The 18,160-nt window shown below is 37.6% G+C and overlaps 1 protein-coding gene across 2 annotated transcripts in view; it reads right to left on the bottom strand.

The window, feature by feature from the left end:
- The window catches only part of RNF24 (ring finger protein 24), a 74,515-nt gene that overhangs the window by 14,282 nt on the left and 42,073 nt on the right, over positions 1–18,160 (bottom strand). For both annotated transcript variants that reach the window (XM_039224408.1, XM_039224411.1), the window contains exons 2-3: positions 11,152–11,301; positions 2,418–2,460 (exon numbers count right to left, since the gene is read on the bottom strand). In XM_039224408.1, coding sequence (XP_039080339.1) covers positions 2,418–2,460; positions 11,152–11,294 — 186 coding nt within the window. In that variant the 5' untranslated portion in view covers positions 11,295–11,301. The remainder of the gene's footprint in view (positions 1–2,417; positions 2,461–11,151; positions 11,302–18,160) is intronic.

Raw genomic sequence — 18,160 nt, forward strand, 5'->3', positions numbered from 1 at the left:
AGGGGAGGGGCAGAGAGAGAGGGAAATACAGAATCTGAAACAGGCTCTAGGCTCTGAGCTGTCAGCACAGAGCCCGACGCGGGGCTCAAACTCACAAACTGCGAGATCATGACTTGAGCTGAAGTTGGATGCTTAACCAACTGAGCCACCCAGTGCCTCTAGCAACATTTTTTCAACTTGAGCAATGATGCAATGCTCTCCCAAAAAGCAGTTTTAAAATCCCTTTGAGTATAGACTAAATTTTAGGAAAAGACATTAATACATTCTTGTCTGGACCTAGTGCTAACATAGGAGGATAATAAACGAGGTTGACTCTCATGACTGAGTAAAACACAATATTGGTTGTCACTGAGTGTGATTACTAATATATAAAAGATTTAAAAATAAGGTCAATCTTAATTTTAGAAGTTTTGCTTATTATTTTACATCACTATCCCCAGGAAATTTTAGCTTTACCCAGAGTTATGGAAATGAATTTAATATCCATCGAGTCCCGAACCTGACTCTGTGGTGACTGGATACCAGTTGAAAAAATGCCAAGTGATAAGAGTGCACATTATTATTTGAAAGAAAATTTCTAGGGCGCCTGGGTGGCTCAGTCAGTTAAGCGTCCGACTTCGGCTCAGGTCATGATCTCATGGTTCATGGGTTCGAACCCCGCATAGGGCTCTGTGCTGACAGCTAGCCTGGAACCTGCTTCAGATTCTGTGTCCCCCTCTGTCTCTGACCCTCCCCTGTTCACGTTGTCTCTCTCAGAAATAAATAAAACATTAAAAATAAATTAAAAGAAAAACAAAATTTCTGAGAATAAACAGCTTATTAGAACTACATTGCCATCGGGGCGCCTGGGTGGCTCAGTCGGTTAAGTGTCCGACTTCGGCTCAGTCACGGTTCATGGGTTCGAGCCCCACGTCGAGTTCTGTGCTGAGAGCTCAGAGCCTGGAGCCTGGTTCAAATTCTGTGTCTCTCTCTCTCTTTCTCTGACCCTCCCCTGCTCACGCTGTATCTCTCTCTCTCAGAAATAAAGAAAACATAAAAAAAAAAAAAAAAAAAAAAAAAAACTACATTGCCAACTTAAAGTGAAGAAACAGGCAAGTGAAATTTGTAGAAAATCTCCCAATTTTGAGTATCTTATATTCCTGAACCAAAAAATGGTTTTCAGGGCAAATTACATTTTCAGAAATCAAAAGCTACCATCTGGCTATGCAGGGATGTACCAAATTTCTAGTGCAATAGATATTAGAGACCGTTTTACTTTCTGTCTTGTTACTGTATTAATTCTATCAGTCAATTTCACTTGTTAAATAACCATCAAGGCCAATTTTACTTTCTACTTAGCTTGCATACAAATATCTTAGAGGCTGCCAAATTTATGATAATATTGAGACAACAGGATTTATTAATACAGAAAAACTAAAACATTCAACTCTGTGTATAAATCCCACATGAAGGTCGACTTATGGGGAAGAGTGTGGGGTTACCTATGAACATCAGTGTGTCTCAACAATGAGCTCAGATTTCAGAGAGACACAAACAAAAGACGTACAAAAAGATATGTAATCCTAAAATGGTGACATGGTCCTGTAGTGTCAGTGTCAGCAAGGTTAAAGATTTAAATGAACTAAAGCCTGCCCCACAATCCTGCAAAAAAACCAAACCAACAACAAAAAAACCCCTAAAAAAAACAAAAAGCAAACAAAACCCAAAACACAGAAAGCAAAAAACTAAGGGCAACAAAAATAATTTCATACTTTGGGCCAAAAGAAAATTAAGGAACACCTAGGCCCACTGTTTGGTGTAAAAGGTTAATGGATGACACATGGAAGAAAAAGCAAATTTTACTTGGCCATCAAGAAAAGCTCAGTTTATTACCTTAAAGAACAAATCAGCAAAAGGATGACGGTACAAAGGGGTAGGGATTAACAATAATGACCCAAGTATTTGGACTTCTGGTGGAGTGACATTAGTAGAAAGGGGGAGGAGATGAGATCACTATAATACAACTGGTCCCCTCTGAGGAACTGATATCTTCTACTGGAAGAGGTAAAATAAATTCATTTCATGGAATCTCTGAACGTCACAAGATTAACAGTAGCTTTAAGGATTATAAACCACAGCATCTCCCTTTAGCAAAATGTTGGCTAAACCTCCCTGTTATATTATTATATCATCTGAACTTTCTATAACTTCAAATAATAAGAAAGAAAATACTGAAAGAAGTTGATCTATTTTGTATTACTAACTGGCAAGTGAAATGCTAAAATGAACACAAGTAAATTCAGTCCCAGTTTAAAATATGAGTGGAAATCTAAGTTCTCATTTTTTGGGCAAAACAACAAAACAAAACAAAAAACACCCAAAAAGCAAAACAAACAAACAACACAATGATTAAAGCTAACCGGAAGTAAATTTCTCACCTGTTTGTAAGCATAAAATTCTTTGTGTGCTTGATGTCTTAGCCTAAAAGACAGAATATGAGCAATGTGATATTGAGGTTTCCAATGTAACAATTTGATAAAATCTTAAACAACCATTATCCTGAAAAATACCCACATGACCTGTTACCATGTTATGAGAAAAAACATAAAATGTTATCCAAATATTAACTTCAAGTGAAATCTCATTAAGACAAAATTGGTGACAGTCCTTGTTTCAGTAATATTTAACTTATCACATTTTTCTTAATTAAAAATATTAAGTATAACATCCATCTAATAATGTACAAAACCCTTAAGAATACAGCTAAATGTTAATATATATATGTATTTATACACTATTGTAACTATAACCCAGATCAAGATATAGAACATTTCCAGGACCCCTGAAATGACTCCTCCCAATCAATATCTACTCTGAAGAGGTAGGTACCCACTATCTTGATTTCTATCACTACAGATTAACTGTGCTTGTTCTGAACTTCACATAAATGGATCATTTGGTACACTTTTTGTGTTGGCTTTTTTCAGCTAACAATTACTTGTGAAATTCATCCACGTTGTTGCAGTCAAAATCTTTTTGACTGACATACAGTGCTGTACTGTATGAATATAAGACTACCCATTCTACTGTTGATGAATATTTCAGTTACTTCCAGTTTGGGGCTATTATAAAGCTGCTACACAAATTCTTCTACATGTCTTTTAGTGGACATATAGACTAAATTCTGTTGAGTATATACCTAGGAGTAGAATTGCTAATCAAAATGCTTGTACCAATTTCTACTCCTAGATGTAACCCATGAGAGCTCTAGCTGTTTTACATCTTTGTCACTACTTGGTAGGGTCAATTAAAAAGATTTTAACTGGGGCGCCTGGGTGGCTCAGTTGATTAAGCATAAGACTTTGGCTCAGGTCGTGATCTCACGGTTCATGGGTTCAAGCTGTGCACTGGGTTCTGTGCTGACAGCTCGTAGCCTGGAGCCTGTTTCAGATTCTGAGGCTCCCTCTCTTTCTGCCTTTCTATTTGTGCTCTTTCTCTCTCAAAAATAAACATTAAAAAAATATTTAGCTACTCTGATAGGTCTATTCAGTGGTATCTCATTTCAGTTTTAATTTACATTTCCCTAGTGATGTTTAGAATCCTTTTATATGCTTATTGTCTGTTTGGATATCTTCCTTTAGAAAAAGCCTATTTGGGTCTTTAAAAAGACTTTTTCTTGTTGATTTGTAGGAGTGCTTTATATATTTTAGATTCAAGTACTCTGTTGGGTATTGCAATTATCTCCTACTCTATGGCTTGCATTTTCATTCTCTTGATGGATATATCTTTTGATGAACAGAAGCTTTTAATTTAAATTAAGCCTAATTTATGAAGTCTTCTCAATAATGTCAGTTCTTTTTGTGTAAAGAAATCTCTGTCTACCCCCAGATCATGAAGATATTCTCTTATGTGTACTGTGAAAACAATTTATTTTACCTATCACATTTAGGTATTCATTTGAAATTACTTATGATCCATCTGAAATTAGTCTTTATATATGATGTGAGTAGGGATCAAGATTCTTTTTATCCACATGCAGGTTTTCATTTGAGTCATTTATTGAAAAGTCCCTATTTTCCTTATTGCATTGCAGTGTTAGACCCAACATGTGGGTCTGTTTCTAGGGTTTCTATTCTGTTCCACTGGTCTATTTGCCTATTCTTATATACTGGGTTGAATAATGTAAAAAATTCATGCCTGCTGGAACCTCAGAATGTAGCCCTATATGGAAACAGAGTCTTTGCAGATTATTTAGTTAAAATGAAGTCATATTGGGATTAGGGTAGACCCTAAATGCAATACGACTGGTATCCTTAGAAGAGGCCTGGAGAAAGGGCACTTGGTCTGAATATGCTTCTGCTCCCTCTCTGCCGTATACTGTGGATCAGCAAGTAGTATACAGAGTGCAATTTCAAATTTTTTTAAAATTTATTTCTGAGAGAGAGAGAGAGAGAGAGAGAGAGAGCGAGCATGAGCAGGGGAGGGTCTGAGAGAGAGGGAGACACAGAATCGGAAACAGGCTCCAGGCTCTAAGCTGGCTGTCAGCACAGAGCCTGACGTGGGGCTTGAACCCACGAACCATGAGATCATGACCTGAGCCGAAGTTGGACGCTTAACTGACTGAGCCACCCAGGCATCCCTTGTAGGTTAGGTGTATTAAATGAATTTTTGATTATAATATTCTCAACTTACATTGGGTTTACTGGGATGTAACTCCATCATAAGTTGAGGAAGATCTGTACATGTATATTGTTCTCCACAGTTACTTTCATCTCTGTCTTAAAAGGTATTCTCCAGTTTAAAACTAATACCAGTATAGGGGTGCCTGGTTGGCTCAGCTGGAAGAGTTATGCAACATTTTTAAAATTTTTTTACAAATAGTTTATTTTCAAATTGGTTTCCATATAACACCCAGTGCTCATCCCCACAAGTGCCCTCCTCCATGCCCATCTCCCCCCACCCCCCTACATCCATCAGTCCTCAGTTTGTTTCTCAGCATTCAAGAGTCTCTCATGGTTTGCCTCTCTCCCTTTCCCCCACCATTTCCCCCCTTCTTCTCCCCCATGGTCCTCCGTTAAGTTCCTCCTAATCCTCCTATATGTGCAAACATGTGATATTTGTCCTTCTCTGCCTGGCTTATTTCGCTCAGCATAACCCCCTCAAGGTCCATCCATGTTGCTACACATGGCCAGGTTTCATTGTTTCTCATTGCCATGTAGTATTCCATGGTATAGATAAACCACATCTTCTCGATCCATTCGTCCGTGGATGGACACTTAGGCTCTTTCCATGTTTTGGCTATTGTTGAGAGTGCTGCTATGAACATTGGGGTACATGTGCTCCTATGCATCAGCATTTCTGTATCCCTTGGGTAAATTCCCAGCAGTGCTATTGCTGGGTCATAGGAAAGTTCTATTTTTAGTTTCCTGAGGAACCTCCACACTGTTTTCCAGAGGGGCTGCACCAGTTTACATTCCCACCAGCAGTGTAGGAGGGTGCCCATTTCTCCACATCCTCGCCAGCATCTAGAGTTCTCTGATTTGCTCATTTTAGCCACCCTGACTGGCGTGAGGTGGTATCTCAGTGTGGTTTTGATTTGTATTTCCCTGATGAGGAGGGATGCTGAGCATCATTTCATGTGTCTGTTGGCCATCTGGATGTCCTCTTTGGAGAAGTGTCTGTTCATATCTTCTGCCCATTTCTTCACTGGGTTGTTTGTTTCTCGGGTGTGGAGTTTGGTGAGTTCCTTATAGATTCTGGATATTAACCCTTTATCTGATATGACATTTGCAACTATCTTTTCCCATTCCGTCGGTTGCCTATTAGTTTTGTGGGTTGTTTCCTTTGCTGTGCAGAAGCTTTTGATCTTGATGAGGTCCCAATCGTTTATTTTTGCTCTTGATTCCCTTGCTTTTGGGGATGTGTCAAGTAAGAAGTTGCTGCGGTGGAGGTCAAGGAGGTTGTTTCCTGCTTTCTCCTCTAGGGTGTTGATAGTTTCCTGTCTCACGTTCAGGTCCTTTATCCATTTTGAGTTGATTTTTGTGCATGGTGTGAGAAAATGATCTAGTTTCATTCTTCTGCATGTTGCTGTCCAGTTCTCCCAACACCATCTGTTAAAAAGGCTGTCTTTTTTCCATTGGATATTCTTTCCTGCTTTGTCAAAGATCAGTTGGCTGTATACTTTTGGGTCCACTTCTGAGTTCTCAATTCTGTTCCATTGGTCTATGTGTCTGTTTTTGTGCCAATACCATACTGTCTTGATGATGACAGCTTTGTAGTAGAGGCTAAAGTCTGGGATGGTGATACCTCCCGTTTTGGTTTTATTTTTCAGTATTACTTTGGCTATTCGGGGTCTTTTGTGGTTCCATACAAATTTTTGGATAGTTTGTTCTAGTTTTGAGAAGTATGCTGGTGCAATTTTGATTGGAATTGCATTGAATGTGTAGAGTGCTTTAGGTAGTAATGACATCTTAACTATATTTATTCTTCCTATCCATGAGCATGGAATGTTTTTCCATTTCTTTGTGTCTTCTTCAATTTCCTTCATAAGTTTTCTATAGTTTTCATCATACAGATCTCTTGTATCCTTGGTTAGGTTTATTCCGAGGTATTTTATGGTTTTTTGTGCAATTGTGAATGGGATCAGTTTCTTGATTTCTCTTTCTGTTGCTTCATTGTTGGTGTATAAAAATGCAACCAATTTCTGTACGTTGATTTTTTACCCTGCAACTTGGCTGAATTCTTGGATCAGTTCTAGTAGGCTTCTGGTGGAGTCTGTCGGGTTTTCTATGTAGAGTATCGTGTCATCTGCAAAGAGTGAAAGTTTGACTTCCTCTTTGCCAATTCTGATACCTTTGATTTCCTTTTGTTGTCTGATGGCTGATGCTAGGACTTTCAGCACTATGTTAAACAACAGGAGTTATGCAACTCTTGATCTCGGGGTCGTCAGTTCAAGCCCCACACCGGGTGTAGAGATTTTAAACTTAAAAAAAAAAAGAACTAATACCACCATAACTTTTAGGTGTGTCTCCTCTCACCTCCATGATTCATTCTTTCTCCCAAATCCTTCGCAACTAGCTCACTCTCCTTAATACTATTTATGTATACTGTATATATAAATATGCCCAAATTTCTTAAGACAAACACCAAAATACTGCCTTGATTCTACAAGCAAACTTCACCCCTACCCTACCCCAAACTAATGTTTTCTTAGCTAAGATTCTTTAAAGAGAAGGTCATATTTCTTGTATCCATTTTCACCTGGTGGTCAGGTCTTACCCCATTACAGTCCCCCACCTTCACCACCCCTGTATCCATGCTACTGAAACTTTTATAACTAAAATTACAGATGCAAGCTTAATTGTCAAACGTAATGGGAGCTTTTGAAATAACTGACTCAATCCACTGAAATGCTACTTGTGGGGTTCCTGTCTTACGATTTTTCTTCCTATCTACTGCTATCCCCCCTAGTCTCTTCTATGGGCTCCTCTTAAATATGTTTTCCTATGGTTCTGTCCTGGATCCATTTTATTTCACTACACACATTCTCTCTAGGGGACCCTCCTGGCCTCAGCTTCTACCTATTATTACATGACCCCCTTTAATTAGACAGATTTCTTAAAAGCTTTAGACTTATATATCCAACTGTGTACTAAATATTTTGACTGTTACACAGTAAAACCTAGTCATCCTATGTCTAAAATGGAATCTATCATCCTTCCATCCCAAACTTGCTTATTTTTTTTTTTTTTTTTTTTTTTTAGCTCTGTGAAGGAACTGCTATCTTCCCAGCTACCTAAACCATAAGTCCAGGAAAAATTCTAAGCACATCTTTTCTCGTCCATCATTAATATCTGGTTACCAAATTCTGTTCATTTTTACTACCCATATATTACAACAATTCATACACCCTATGTAGCTCTACTGTCATTATTTTGGTTTAAGACCTTAAATTTCTGTTAGATAACTCAAAATCTTCCCTGTAACTTTAGTTTTCAATTTTTTATTTTCAAGTATTTATTTTTGAAAGAGAGAGAGAGACAGAGACAGAGAGACAGAGAGAGAGAAAGGGGGAGAAGCAGAAAGAAAAGGAGCCACAGAATCCAAAGCCGGCTCCAGGCTGTCAGCACTAAACGTGATATGGGACTCAACCCACAAACTGTGAGATCATGACCTAACCGACTGAGCCACCCAGGCGCTACTAGTTTTCAATTTTATCAAAATTACATAATCACAAATTTCAAAGTTGTATATAGTTCTACAAGGTTAGTAACAACAACAAAAACCACAAATTTCTGCCCTCTCCAAGTTATTTTGATAATTGCTTCCATATCCTTAAATACCTTTCTTGCGTTGCTCCTTGATTTTTAGCTTTATGCATATCTAATGACTTCCAACTAAGGACACTATTCTTTCATTTACCCAACAAATACTTATTAAGTGCCAACACTGTGCCAGACACTGCTCTGTATTTGTGATACAGTAAACAGAACAAATATCTATTTGAGGAGAGAGAGAACTAACAGAATATTGTATGACTCATAAAATAGCATCACTGCTAGCAGGGTAAGATGTCCTCCTTTTGTGTTCTAGTAGTGATCTGTTCATAACCCTATTGTAGGCAGTAGATTCTATACTCCAGTGTTGTATAAGACTGTGGTCGGTGGTGGTTGTCTTGTTTAGACCTACCTCTCGTGTTCCTCCTAAGGTTCTGATGAGTCTGGTGTTGACTAGAGGGATCTTTCTGTATGAGAACAGCAGAGTCCTCTTGAAACGTGCTAGAGGAGCTTAAGTTATATTAAAAATGAGTTTTGATTATTTTATTTTTTAAGGTTTATTTGTGTGTGTGTGTGTGTGTGTGTGAGAGAGAGAGAGAGAGAGAGAAAGCACACACAAGTGGGGGAGGGGCAGAAAGAGAGGGAGACACAGAATCCAAAGCAGGCTCCAGGTTCTGAACTGTCAGCCTGATGCGTGGGCTAGGGGCTCAGGGCTCAAACTCATAGACTGACCTGAGCTGAAGTCAGACGCTCAACTGAGCCACCCAGATACCCCCGACCCCCACCGTGCTGCTTTGATCTTTTGAAAGTTAATCTCCAGATTAACTGCAAATGACTTGTTAAATCCAAATTTAACATATAAAAGGTTAAAAGCAACAAATTAGGTCATCAGAAAGGAAAAGCTCCTTATAATATGATTTAATTTTCAAAGTGGTACCACTGACTTGGTAAATGAAGTTTAGAATGTTTGAACATGACTGGCTTCTCTGATTAGACAAGATAATTTTATTGTAGTGTAGCAGATCCCCACTTATTTGCTTTGTAAGCTAAATAATAAAAAAGGGTATGGAAAGAATAAAATGAAGTACAATGGTAATATACAAAGATAATTGCTATCATTTTTTCCTTTCTCTTTACCTATCTGCTTGATTATTCAAAGGAATACAATGAAGTAAAATGATGTTTCACAGCCCAGAATCACAATTGGTATATTAGTGTGTTTCTTTCTTTTTTTAATGTTTTATTTATTTCTGAGAGAGACAGAGAGACAGAGTGAGCAAGGGGAGGGTCAGAGAGAGAGGGAGACAGAATCTGAAGCAGGCTCCAGGCTCTGAGCTGTCAGCACAGAGCCTGATGCAGGGCTCTAACCCATGAACCGTGAGATCATGACCTGAGCCAAAGTCAGACGCTTAACCGATTGAGCCACGCAGGCACCCCTAGTGTGTTTCTTAAAACAAGAAGGTTAAAGGCTTAATTCTTAGACATAGTAATAAAAACTATACTATGAGCTAGCTTGAATATTTTGGAATATTTTACATATATAAAACCCCTTCATTAATGAATCTTTAATATTTTGTTATATTGTTATGTTATTTTTATCATCTTTTAAAATATAATCTGGTTTCAAATATTAAATTCACAAATTTCTTAATTAAAACCATTTGTACGGAAATTACCAAAAAATTTAATAGGTCTGAGAAAAGGAACAACAACAACAACAAATCAGCAGTCCTCTGCCATCCTCCCCAAAGATAATCATATTTTAAGGTTATGAGGTTTACTTTTGCTATGGTTAATTCCTTTACTCAAAAAAAAAAATACTGAATATTTACATAATATTTATCAATTGTTAAAAAAATGTTAGAAAAAAGAAATTTCTGAAATGCATTTCCCCCAAATGCTATAATTATATTAGCTAAGTGTTTATTACTCTGAGAAAGTAGCCAGCATATCTATGAGCGATAAGAAGTGATTACATTTTGTGAGAACTTTAGAAAAGATTCACTTTCTGTGAGGAATGTAAACTTATTTATAAGAATATTGGAAATATACATTAAATTCATTCAAATTTGACCATCAGTGAGTGGTCACTGGTGGCAACAGTTAATTATTGCTTAAAGACATCTGATGATGGTATGGATCTTAACCATAATCACATTCTGTACAAACCCTAAAAATTGTTAGAGGTATATAGTTGTTTAATCAAATCCAACTTTCTACTCTTCTACTCATAAAGCTCTTTGAACAATACAGTATATGAATTTTTAGTCTTTAAGTTTCAGCTTTCAAAACTTAAAAAGAAGATGCTTGTTTAAACAATTATGAGTAAGTCAACTGTGAATTTTTACTGGTCAAGTGAGGTATTATCCTTTGTCACTTGTCCATATATGTGCTGTAGAGCTTTTGGAATATTTAGTGTTTTATGCACATAATCAATCACCTGAACACTTGACCCAAGGAGCTTAAAATCTTAAAGAGACCACAAGAACCTGTTTAAAGGCTTGGACCTTGTCTTGTACATTGTTTTCTGATCCCTAATGACCAGGTAACAATGACACAATACCCTCCTTGAAAAGATATCCTGAAATCTCTGTGAATATAGATTAAATCTTGGGAACAGATAATAAGTGTATCTGGACCAGGTACTAATATGTTAGAAAAATAAATGAGGACAATTTTCTTCTATAAGGTAAAACACATTCATCAACAAATAGGATTGAAGATTGTATAAAGGTGTTTTACTGATTAGTAAATAACTCACAGAAGGTTAAAATGTTAAACAACCTTAATTTTAGAAAATTTACAAAATTATTGCACTTACACAATTTTTTAAACTAAGGGCAAAAAGCTGATTGCTTAACATATTCTGAAGTAACACAGAATGAAAACTAATTACCTAATCAAGTAGCAACAGAAGAGTAAACTAAGGATGAAGACAAATATAGCAGTACCAAAAACCACAATATATATGTTCAGAGGCAGGTTCTGGAATCCAATATTAGGCATCCTGAAGTTGTAATGTGGGAAATCCGAGCTCATGGATGAACTGTGGGGGGAAGAAAAGAAAGGAAAAATATTAGGCTATAAAGACTAAGAACCAAGACAGCATTATTTTTGTATGTATACAGAGATACTAGTTTTCTTAAGACTTGACCTCATTCGGGGCGCCTGGGTGGCTTAGTCGGTTAAGCGTCCGACTTTCGCTTAGGTCGTGATCTAATGGTTCGTGGGTTCGAGCCCCGCGTTGGGCTCTGTGCTGACTGCCAGCTCGGAGCCCGGAGCCTGTTTCAGTCTGTGACTCCCTCTCTCTCTGACCCTCCCCTGCTCACGCTGTCTCTCTCTCTCTAGCTCCTAGAAATAAATAAAAATATTAAAAAAAATAAAATAAAATATAACCTCTTCAGTACGGAATTTAAAGACAATGCTCTCAGGGCGAATGGATGGCTCAGGAGGTTAAATGTCAGACTCCTGGTTTCAACTCAGGTAATGATCTCTCTCTCAGTTTGTGAGATCAAGCCCTGCATTGGGCTTTTTGCTGAGAGCAAGAAGCCTGCTTGGGATTCTCTCTCCTTCTCTCTGCCCCTTCNGAGCCTGTTTCAGTCTGTGACTCCCTCTCTCTCTGACCCTCCCCTGCTCACGCTGTCTCTCTCTCCTAGAAATAAATAAAAATATTTAAAAAAAAAAAAAAAAAAAGACTTGACCTCATTTGAAATAAATATGATAGACAAAGAGTTAATATTCTTGCCACTCATTCATTTATGCCACAAATATACTTTATTTTTAAAAATCATCAGTTTATTTGAAAGGTGATCACCAAAGGACAGCACTTTAAATTTCCAATATTGATAAATTTTAAATTGTGACAATTTAAAGTTATAAATAAGGTAATTTTCCCCTCCTTTAACACATCACAATATTGTTTTAATGACTATAATGAAATATTTTAGGCTGAAAACTTTGAGTATCCTCTTAAAAAGATTTCAAATTTCTTGTCTAGTTGTTTCTTTTTTTCCCCCTTTCTTTTAAATTTAAATTTTAGTTGGGGCGCCTGGGTGGCTTAGTCGGTTAAGCATCCGACTTTCGCTTAGGTCATGATCTCGCGGTTCGTGGGTTCGAGCCCCTCATCAGGCTCTGTGTTGACTGCCAGCTCAGAGCCTGGAGCCAATTTCAGAGTCTGTGTCTCCCTCTCTCTCTGACCCTCCCCTGCTCACGCTGTCTCTCTCTCCTAGAAATAAATTAAAAAAATAAATTTAAATTTTAGTTAACATACAGTGCAATATTGGTTTCAGGAATAGAATTCAGGGATTCATCACTTAAATACAACAGAGTGTTCTTTACAAGTGCTCTCCTTAGTAACCATCACCTAACTAGCCCATCTCCCACCCACCTCTCTCTGTCAACCCATAGTTTATTCTCTATCATTAAGAGTCTCTTTTGGTTTGTTTCCCTCTCTTCTCTTCCTCCTCTCCCCTTCCCATATGTACATCTGTTTTGTTTCTTAAATTCCACATATGAGTAAAATCATATGTTATTCTCTTTCTCTGATTTACTTCACTTAGCATAATACACATCGCTACAAATGGCAAGATTTCATTCTTTTTGACGTATGTATCTACTGTATTTCAATCTTTTTGATGGCTGAGTAATAATTCACTGAGTAATAATCCATACACACACACACACACACACACACACACACACACACACATCTTCTTTATCCTTTCATCTGTTGATGGACATTTGGGCTCTCTACATAGCTTGGTTATTGTTGATAATGTTGCTACAAACATTAGGGTGCATGTACCCCTTTGAATCTGTATCTTTGTATCCTTTGGGTAAATACCTAATAGTGCAATTGCTGGATAGTATGGTAGTTCTACTTGTAGCTTCTTGAGGAGCCTCCATACTGTTCTCCAGAATGGCTGCACCAGCTTACATTCCCACTAGCAGTGCAAGAGTTCCCCTTTTTCTGCATCCTTGCCAACACCTGTTGTTTTTTGTATTGTTAATTTTAGCTATTCTGACAGGTATGAGGTGGTATCTCATGATGGTTTTGATTTGTATTTCCCTGATGATGAGTTGATGTTGGGCATTTTTTCACGTGTCTGTCAGCTATCTGGATATCTTCTTTGGAAAAGTGTCTATTCATGTCTTCTGCCCATTTCTTCACTGGGTTGTCTTTCGGGTATTGAGTTTAGTAGGTTCTTCATAGATTTTCAATACTAACTGTTACCAGATATGCCACTTGAAAATCTCCTCTTCCATTCCATAGGATGTCTTTTAGTTTTATTGACTGCTTCCCTTACTGTGCAGAAGCTTTTTATCTTGATGAGGTCCCAATAGTTCATGTTTGCTTTTGTTTCTCTTGCCTTTGGTGACATATCTAGTAAGAAGCTGCTCTGGACGAGATCAAAGATGTTGCTGTGTGTGTTCTACTCTAGGATTTTGATGGTTTCCTGCCGCACATTTAGGTCTTAATCCATTCTGAATTTATTTTTGTGTACAGTGTAAAAAAGTGGTCCAGTTTCATTCTTCTATATGTTGCTATCCAGCTTTCCCAACACCATTTGTTGAAGATATTGTCTTTTTTCCATTGGATATTCTTTCCTACTTTTTCGAGGATTAGTTGACCATATAGTTGTAGGTATGCCACAAATATTTATTGAGTACTTACTACGTACCTGACACTATTCTAGAAGCTTGAGATCCTACCTAAAACACCTTTACAAGTTACATTCATTTATGAAAAGGTATTTCACTGAGATAATGCCAGGAATCAATAAACATATGAAAAAGTTCAACCTCAAAGTGTGCCCCACCCCACCAAAACAAAAACAGAACAAGTCTTAAGATTTTAAAAACTTTGTAACCTTTAAAGTAAGGACATTAATAATGGTAAAATACTGAAAATACCTTAGATGTCTCACAATAAGGTAATGATTAAATAATTTTGTTGAGTCATGTTACAGTATTATGAGGTCATAAAAATCTGTTTCAGTAAATTTTAATGTCAAGAGAAATATATAAAGATATGTGGGGAAAATTAAGCAGGATATAGATTGTATATAAAATATGATCCCCTGGGGCACCTGGGTGGCTCAGTTGGTTGAGCATCCAACTTTGGCTCAAGTCATGATCACATAGTTTGTGGGTTTGAGCCCCGTGTCAAGCTCTGTGCTGACAGGTCAGAGCCTGGAGCCTGCTTTGGATTCTGTGTTTCCCTCTCTCTTTGCCCCTCCCCTGCTGGCAATTCTGTCTCTCTCAAAAATAAACATTAAAAAAATGGTCCCAATTTTGGAAAAGATTTTTAAAAAGATGGATATATATATACACCTATATGTGTATGTACATACTGGTATGTATGTGTGAGTGTAAGGCAGAAAAAATCCTGAGAGCTAACATGTCAAAATGTTATTAACAGTGGCTTGTGGCTTACTAGTCATTTTGATTTTCTTCTTTTTTTTAACTCCCTTTATTTTTATTATTTTTATTATTTATTTTAAAAAATTTTTATTTATTTTTGAGAGAGAGAGGCAGAGCATGAGTCGGGGAAGGACAAAGAGAGAGGGAGACACAGAATCTGAAAGCAGGCTCTAGGCTCTGAGCTGTCAGCACAGAGCCCGATGTGGGGCTTGAACTTACGAACCACAAGATCATGACCTGAGCCTAAGTCAGATGCTTAACCAACTGAGCCACCCAGGTGCTCCTTAACTCCCTTCATTAAGTCAGGTCCTGTTATAAGCACTTTATCGGCTTTATTTTATCTCCACATAGCACCTCTATGTAGGTAGGTATCATAATATCTCCCATTTTATAGATAAGGAAACCAAAGATTAGAGAATTCTGGTTACATAGTCATGACTGACCAAGTATGTACAGGAGCCAAGGCTTCTACATCTCCAAAGCCAGTAGGTCCTCAGCCTATATGTTCTACAATCTTTTTCATGTGTTGTTTTTATAATCAGAAAACAGCAAATATTGTTTAAACCTTAAAAAGGGGGATATTTGTGTCCATTTGTTTGGTAATACTGATCTCACCACACAGTTTAAAATCCAAGAATGGAGGTGGCCCCTTCATTAGATGATGAGCTATAGTAATAAAGTGGCCCATCACACCTTCTCACTAGAACTTTTCTCGTCATTTGGATTCAATACACAATGAAGAGCAACTGCCAGGCCTGATTATCAAGACCACATACTGTTAACTGAATTATAACAATGACTACTGCCAAAATCAAAACAAAACTAAACAAAAACCTACCAAACAAAACACTTCTACTTTTATTTATATAAGGTAAATTAAAAATATGTTTACAGATTTTTAATGTCTTTCTTGGTTCCCAGAAGAGTATACTTATATTGTAGACACTACTGAGATATTGACTGGCTGTATCCAAAATCTAATGTCTTATTATTACCTTAATTTCCAGCTTCTAATAACTTATACCAGGAAGTCAAGAGCTCAATGAACAACTTCATCCCATGGAAATTCTTCTCTGAGGACTTCCAAACATAAATAATGGATCATATTTAGTTTTTGACTTTCATCTATTTTCTGCAAGTACTTTATTTACTCAGATATGTAATTTCCTTTTTCCTACACTCAGATCATGTTGGAAAGGAAGGAAGGAATTAAGGACACTTTATTAAATATATCTAGCACATACATTATAGAGCTGTTAAGAATTGTACAGATGCACAAACTTTACTCTTAATCTCCACATCGCTGACAGGGCCTCACTTGATGACCCTTGCTATAATCAAGACTTAGATGATGTCCTTCAATCCCTTAGAAATATCCCTCATCAGACAAATTGGGCTTGGTGAAAGAACTCTCACCTTAGGAAACAAAGAAATTAAACATCCATGCTAGAAGGGCTAATAGAGAGAAAACAGGCAAAAAGAAAGTGTGGGTAGAAAAAGGGACAGGTTTATAGTCAACAAATCTGAATGTTGCTCCCAGGATAACACTAGCTAGATGTCAGTATTTGGCCCATCTATATACCTTAATTATCTCATCTTTCACATGGAACCATGCCTATCCTATCCATTTCATTGGATTCCTGGAAGGATAAAATGAGCCCACAGATACTGAAGTGTCTGAAAACTTTTAAGAGTCAGGACCAAATACTAAGGGGGGGGGTGGGGTGTGTGTGTGTGTGTGTGTGTGTGTGTGTGTGTGTGTGTGCGCGCGCGCTCAGAGGCACACATTTGGCAGGGACTGGAGGAGGGGTGACATTAAATAAAAGAACATTAAAGATCAAGTCTCTGGAGAGGATTTCATCAAACCAAGCACTCCTTTCTCAGGGAGTTCCTTTGCACACACTGTCAAGCTTTGTGTCAAGTGGCCTGCCAACCTAGTCCCCAGTGGCAGGAACTGGAAACCTACCCTTTCTAAAAGCAGCCACCAATATAGACCAACAGGGCGTGTGTCAGTGGTGTGAGAACACTGCCCTGCAAGACTCCTTGAGGAGTCTCACCAACAAACTTGAGGAATTCTGAACAGGTACACAGATATGTAGGTATGAGAGGTAGTGCTGCCATTAGAGGGGAGAGACATCTACCTCAGTGCTCCTGAAGGCTGGCTGGCTGCTGAGACTTTCCTAGAAATTCTCCCTTCTTGGCAAGGCCTCACAACCTATTACCGGGGGTGGGGTGGGGGTGGGAGTTGGTGGGTCGGGGGAAGGAGGGATGACAGAGGATATACTGATGCAGAATACATTTTAGAAATTTTCCTCTATTCTTCTGATAAATGAAACTGCTTAGCTACAATTGATATGTTGGCCCAATAGCTAAGGAGAAGGGGATATTATTCCAAGATGTTAATCCTGGTGTAGTGACACATTAGTTTTATAATATTTTCATCATGGTATCTTTTGAGTATGTATTAATAATCTTTTAAAATGTCATCTTTAAAAAGAGAGCCACTATTCATCATCCTAGTAATAAGCATACTTTGCTACTGAGGTATTACAAATGTAAAAGTTACTTAGGAACTGCTCCTTGTGGGAGTGAAGAGGAAAAACAGAACATACAGTGTGCTACTGGATTTTACTTGGCATTTCTGACTTAATTCACATGAAAACCTTTTCCCTCCTTAGAAAATTCATAGTTTCTGAAATCTGTAGTTTCAGCCTAAATTTCAAACCATCTATCTAATCAGGTTAACTTATAAAAAGAAAGAAAGAGAAAAACACAGGAAGATCTGAGTATTTTATGGGCAATGGGTCTTCTCACCCAAATACAAGAGATGTGAGATTTGGCTCCACAGGGGACCTGAGTTTGACACAATGCCACAGCTAGACAGGCTACAATAGTGTTTCTTGAAGTGTGTTTGGTAGCAAACATACTTCCTGGGCCAGTTCCTGTTCCCTGGACAATACCACATCATCATCTTCCCAGTGGTTAGTTTTCTACTTTAGCTTCAAAAATGCTCAGATAGAGACACACCAATAATCAGATTGCTGTATTTTACACTTTATGATTCACAAACCATTAAAAAATCCTACACACCTGTTTCTTACAATACAAGAGTCCACGAAAAACTTAAGAACAATTATTTTGGGCTTTTAAATTTTTTTTTGAGAAAAATGAGATTTTTAATTTACATTTAAAAATGCAACTATGTTATGTGTACAGGTCAAAGAGTTTGGGCAAACAAATACACCCATGTTACCACAACCCTAAGCAAGATACAGAACACTTGTATTTACCCAGAAAGTTCCCTTGTACCCCTTTGTAGTTAATCACCACTCCTACTAATCTGATTTCTATAATTACAGAGTAATTTTCCTTATTCTAGAATTTCATAGTCAAATGGAATCACATAGTATGTACTCCTTTGTGTTCAGCTTCTAGTCTCTCAGTAGGTCCTTGAAAGACTTTTTTTTTTTTTTTTTTTTTTT

This window comes from Hyaena hyaena, unplaced genomic scaffold (assembly GCF_003009895.1).
Source record: "Hyaena hyaena isolate Hyena2069 unplaced genomic scaffold, ASM300989v1 scaffold_16, whole genome shotgun sequence".
Classification (NCBI taxonomy): Eukaryota; Metazoa; Chordata; class Mammalia; order Carnivora; family Hyaenidae; genus Hyaena; species Hyaena hyaena.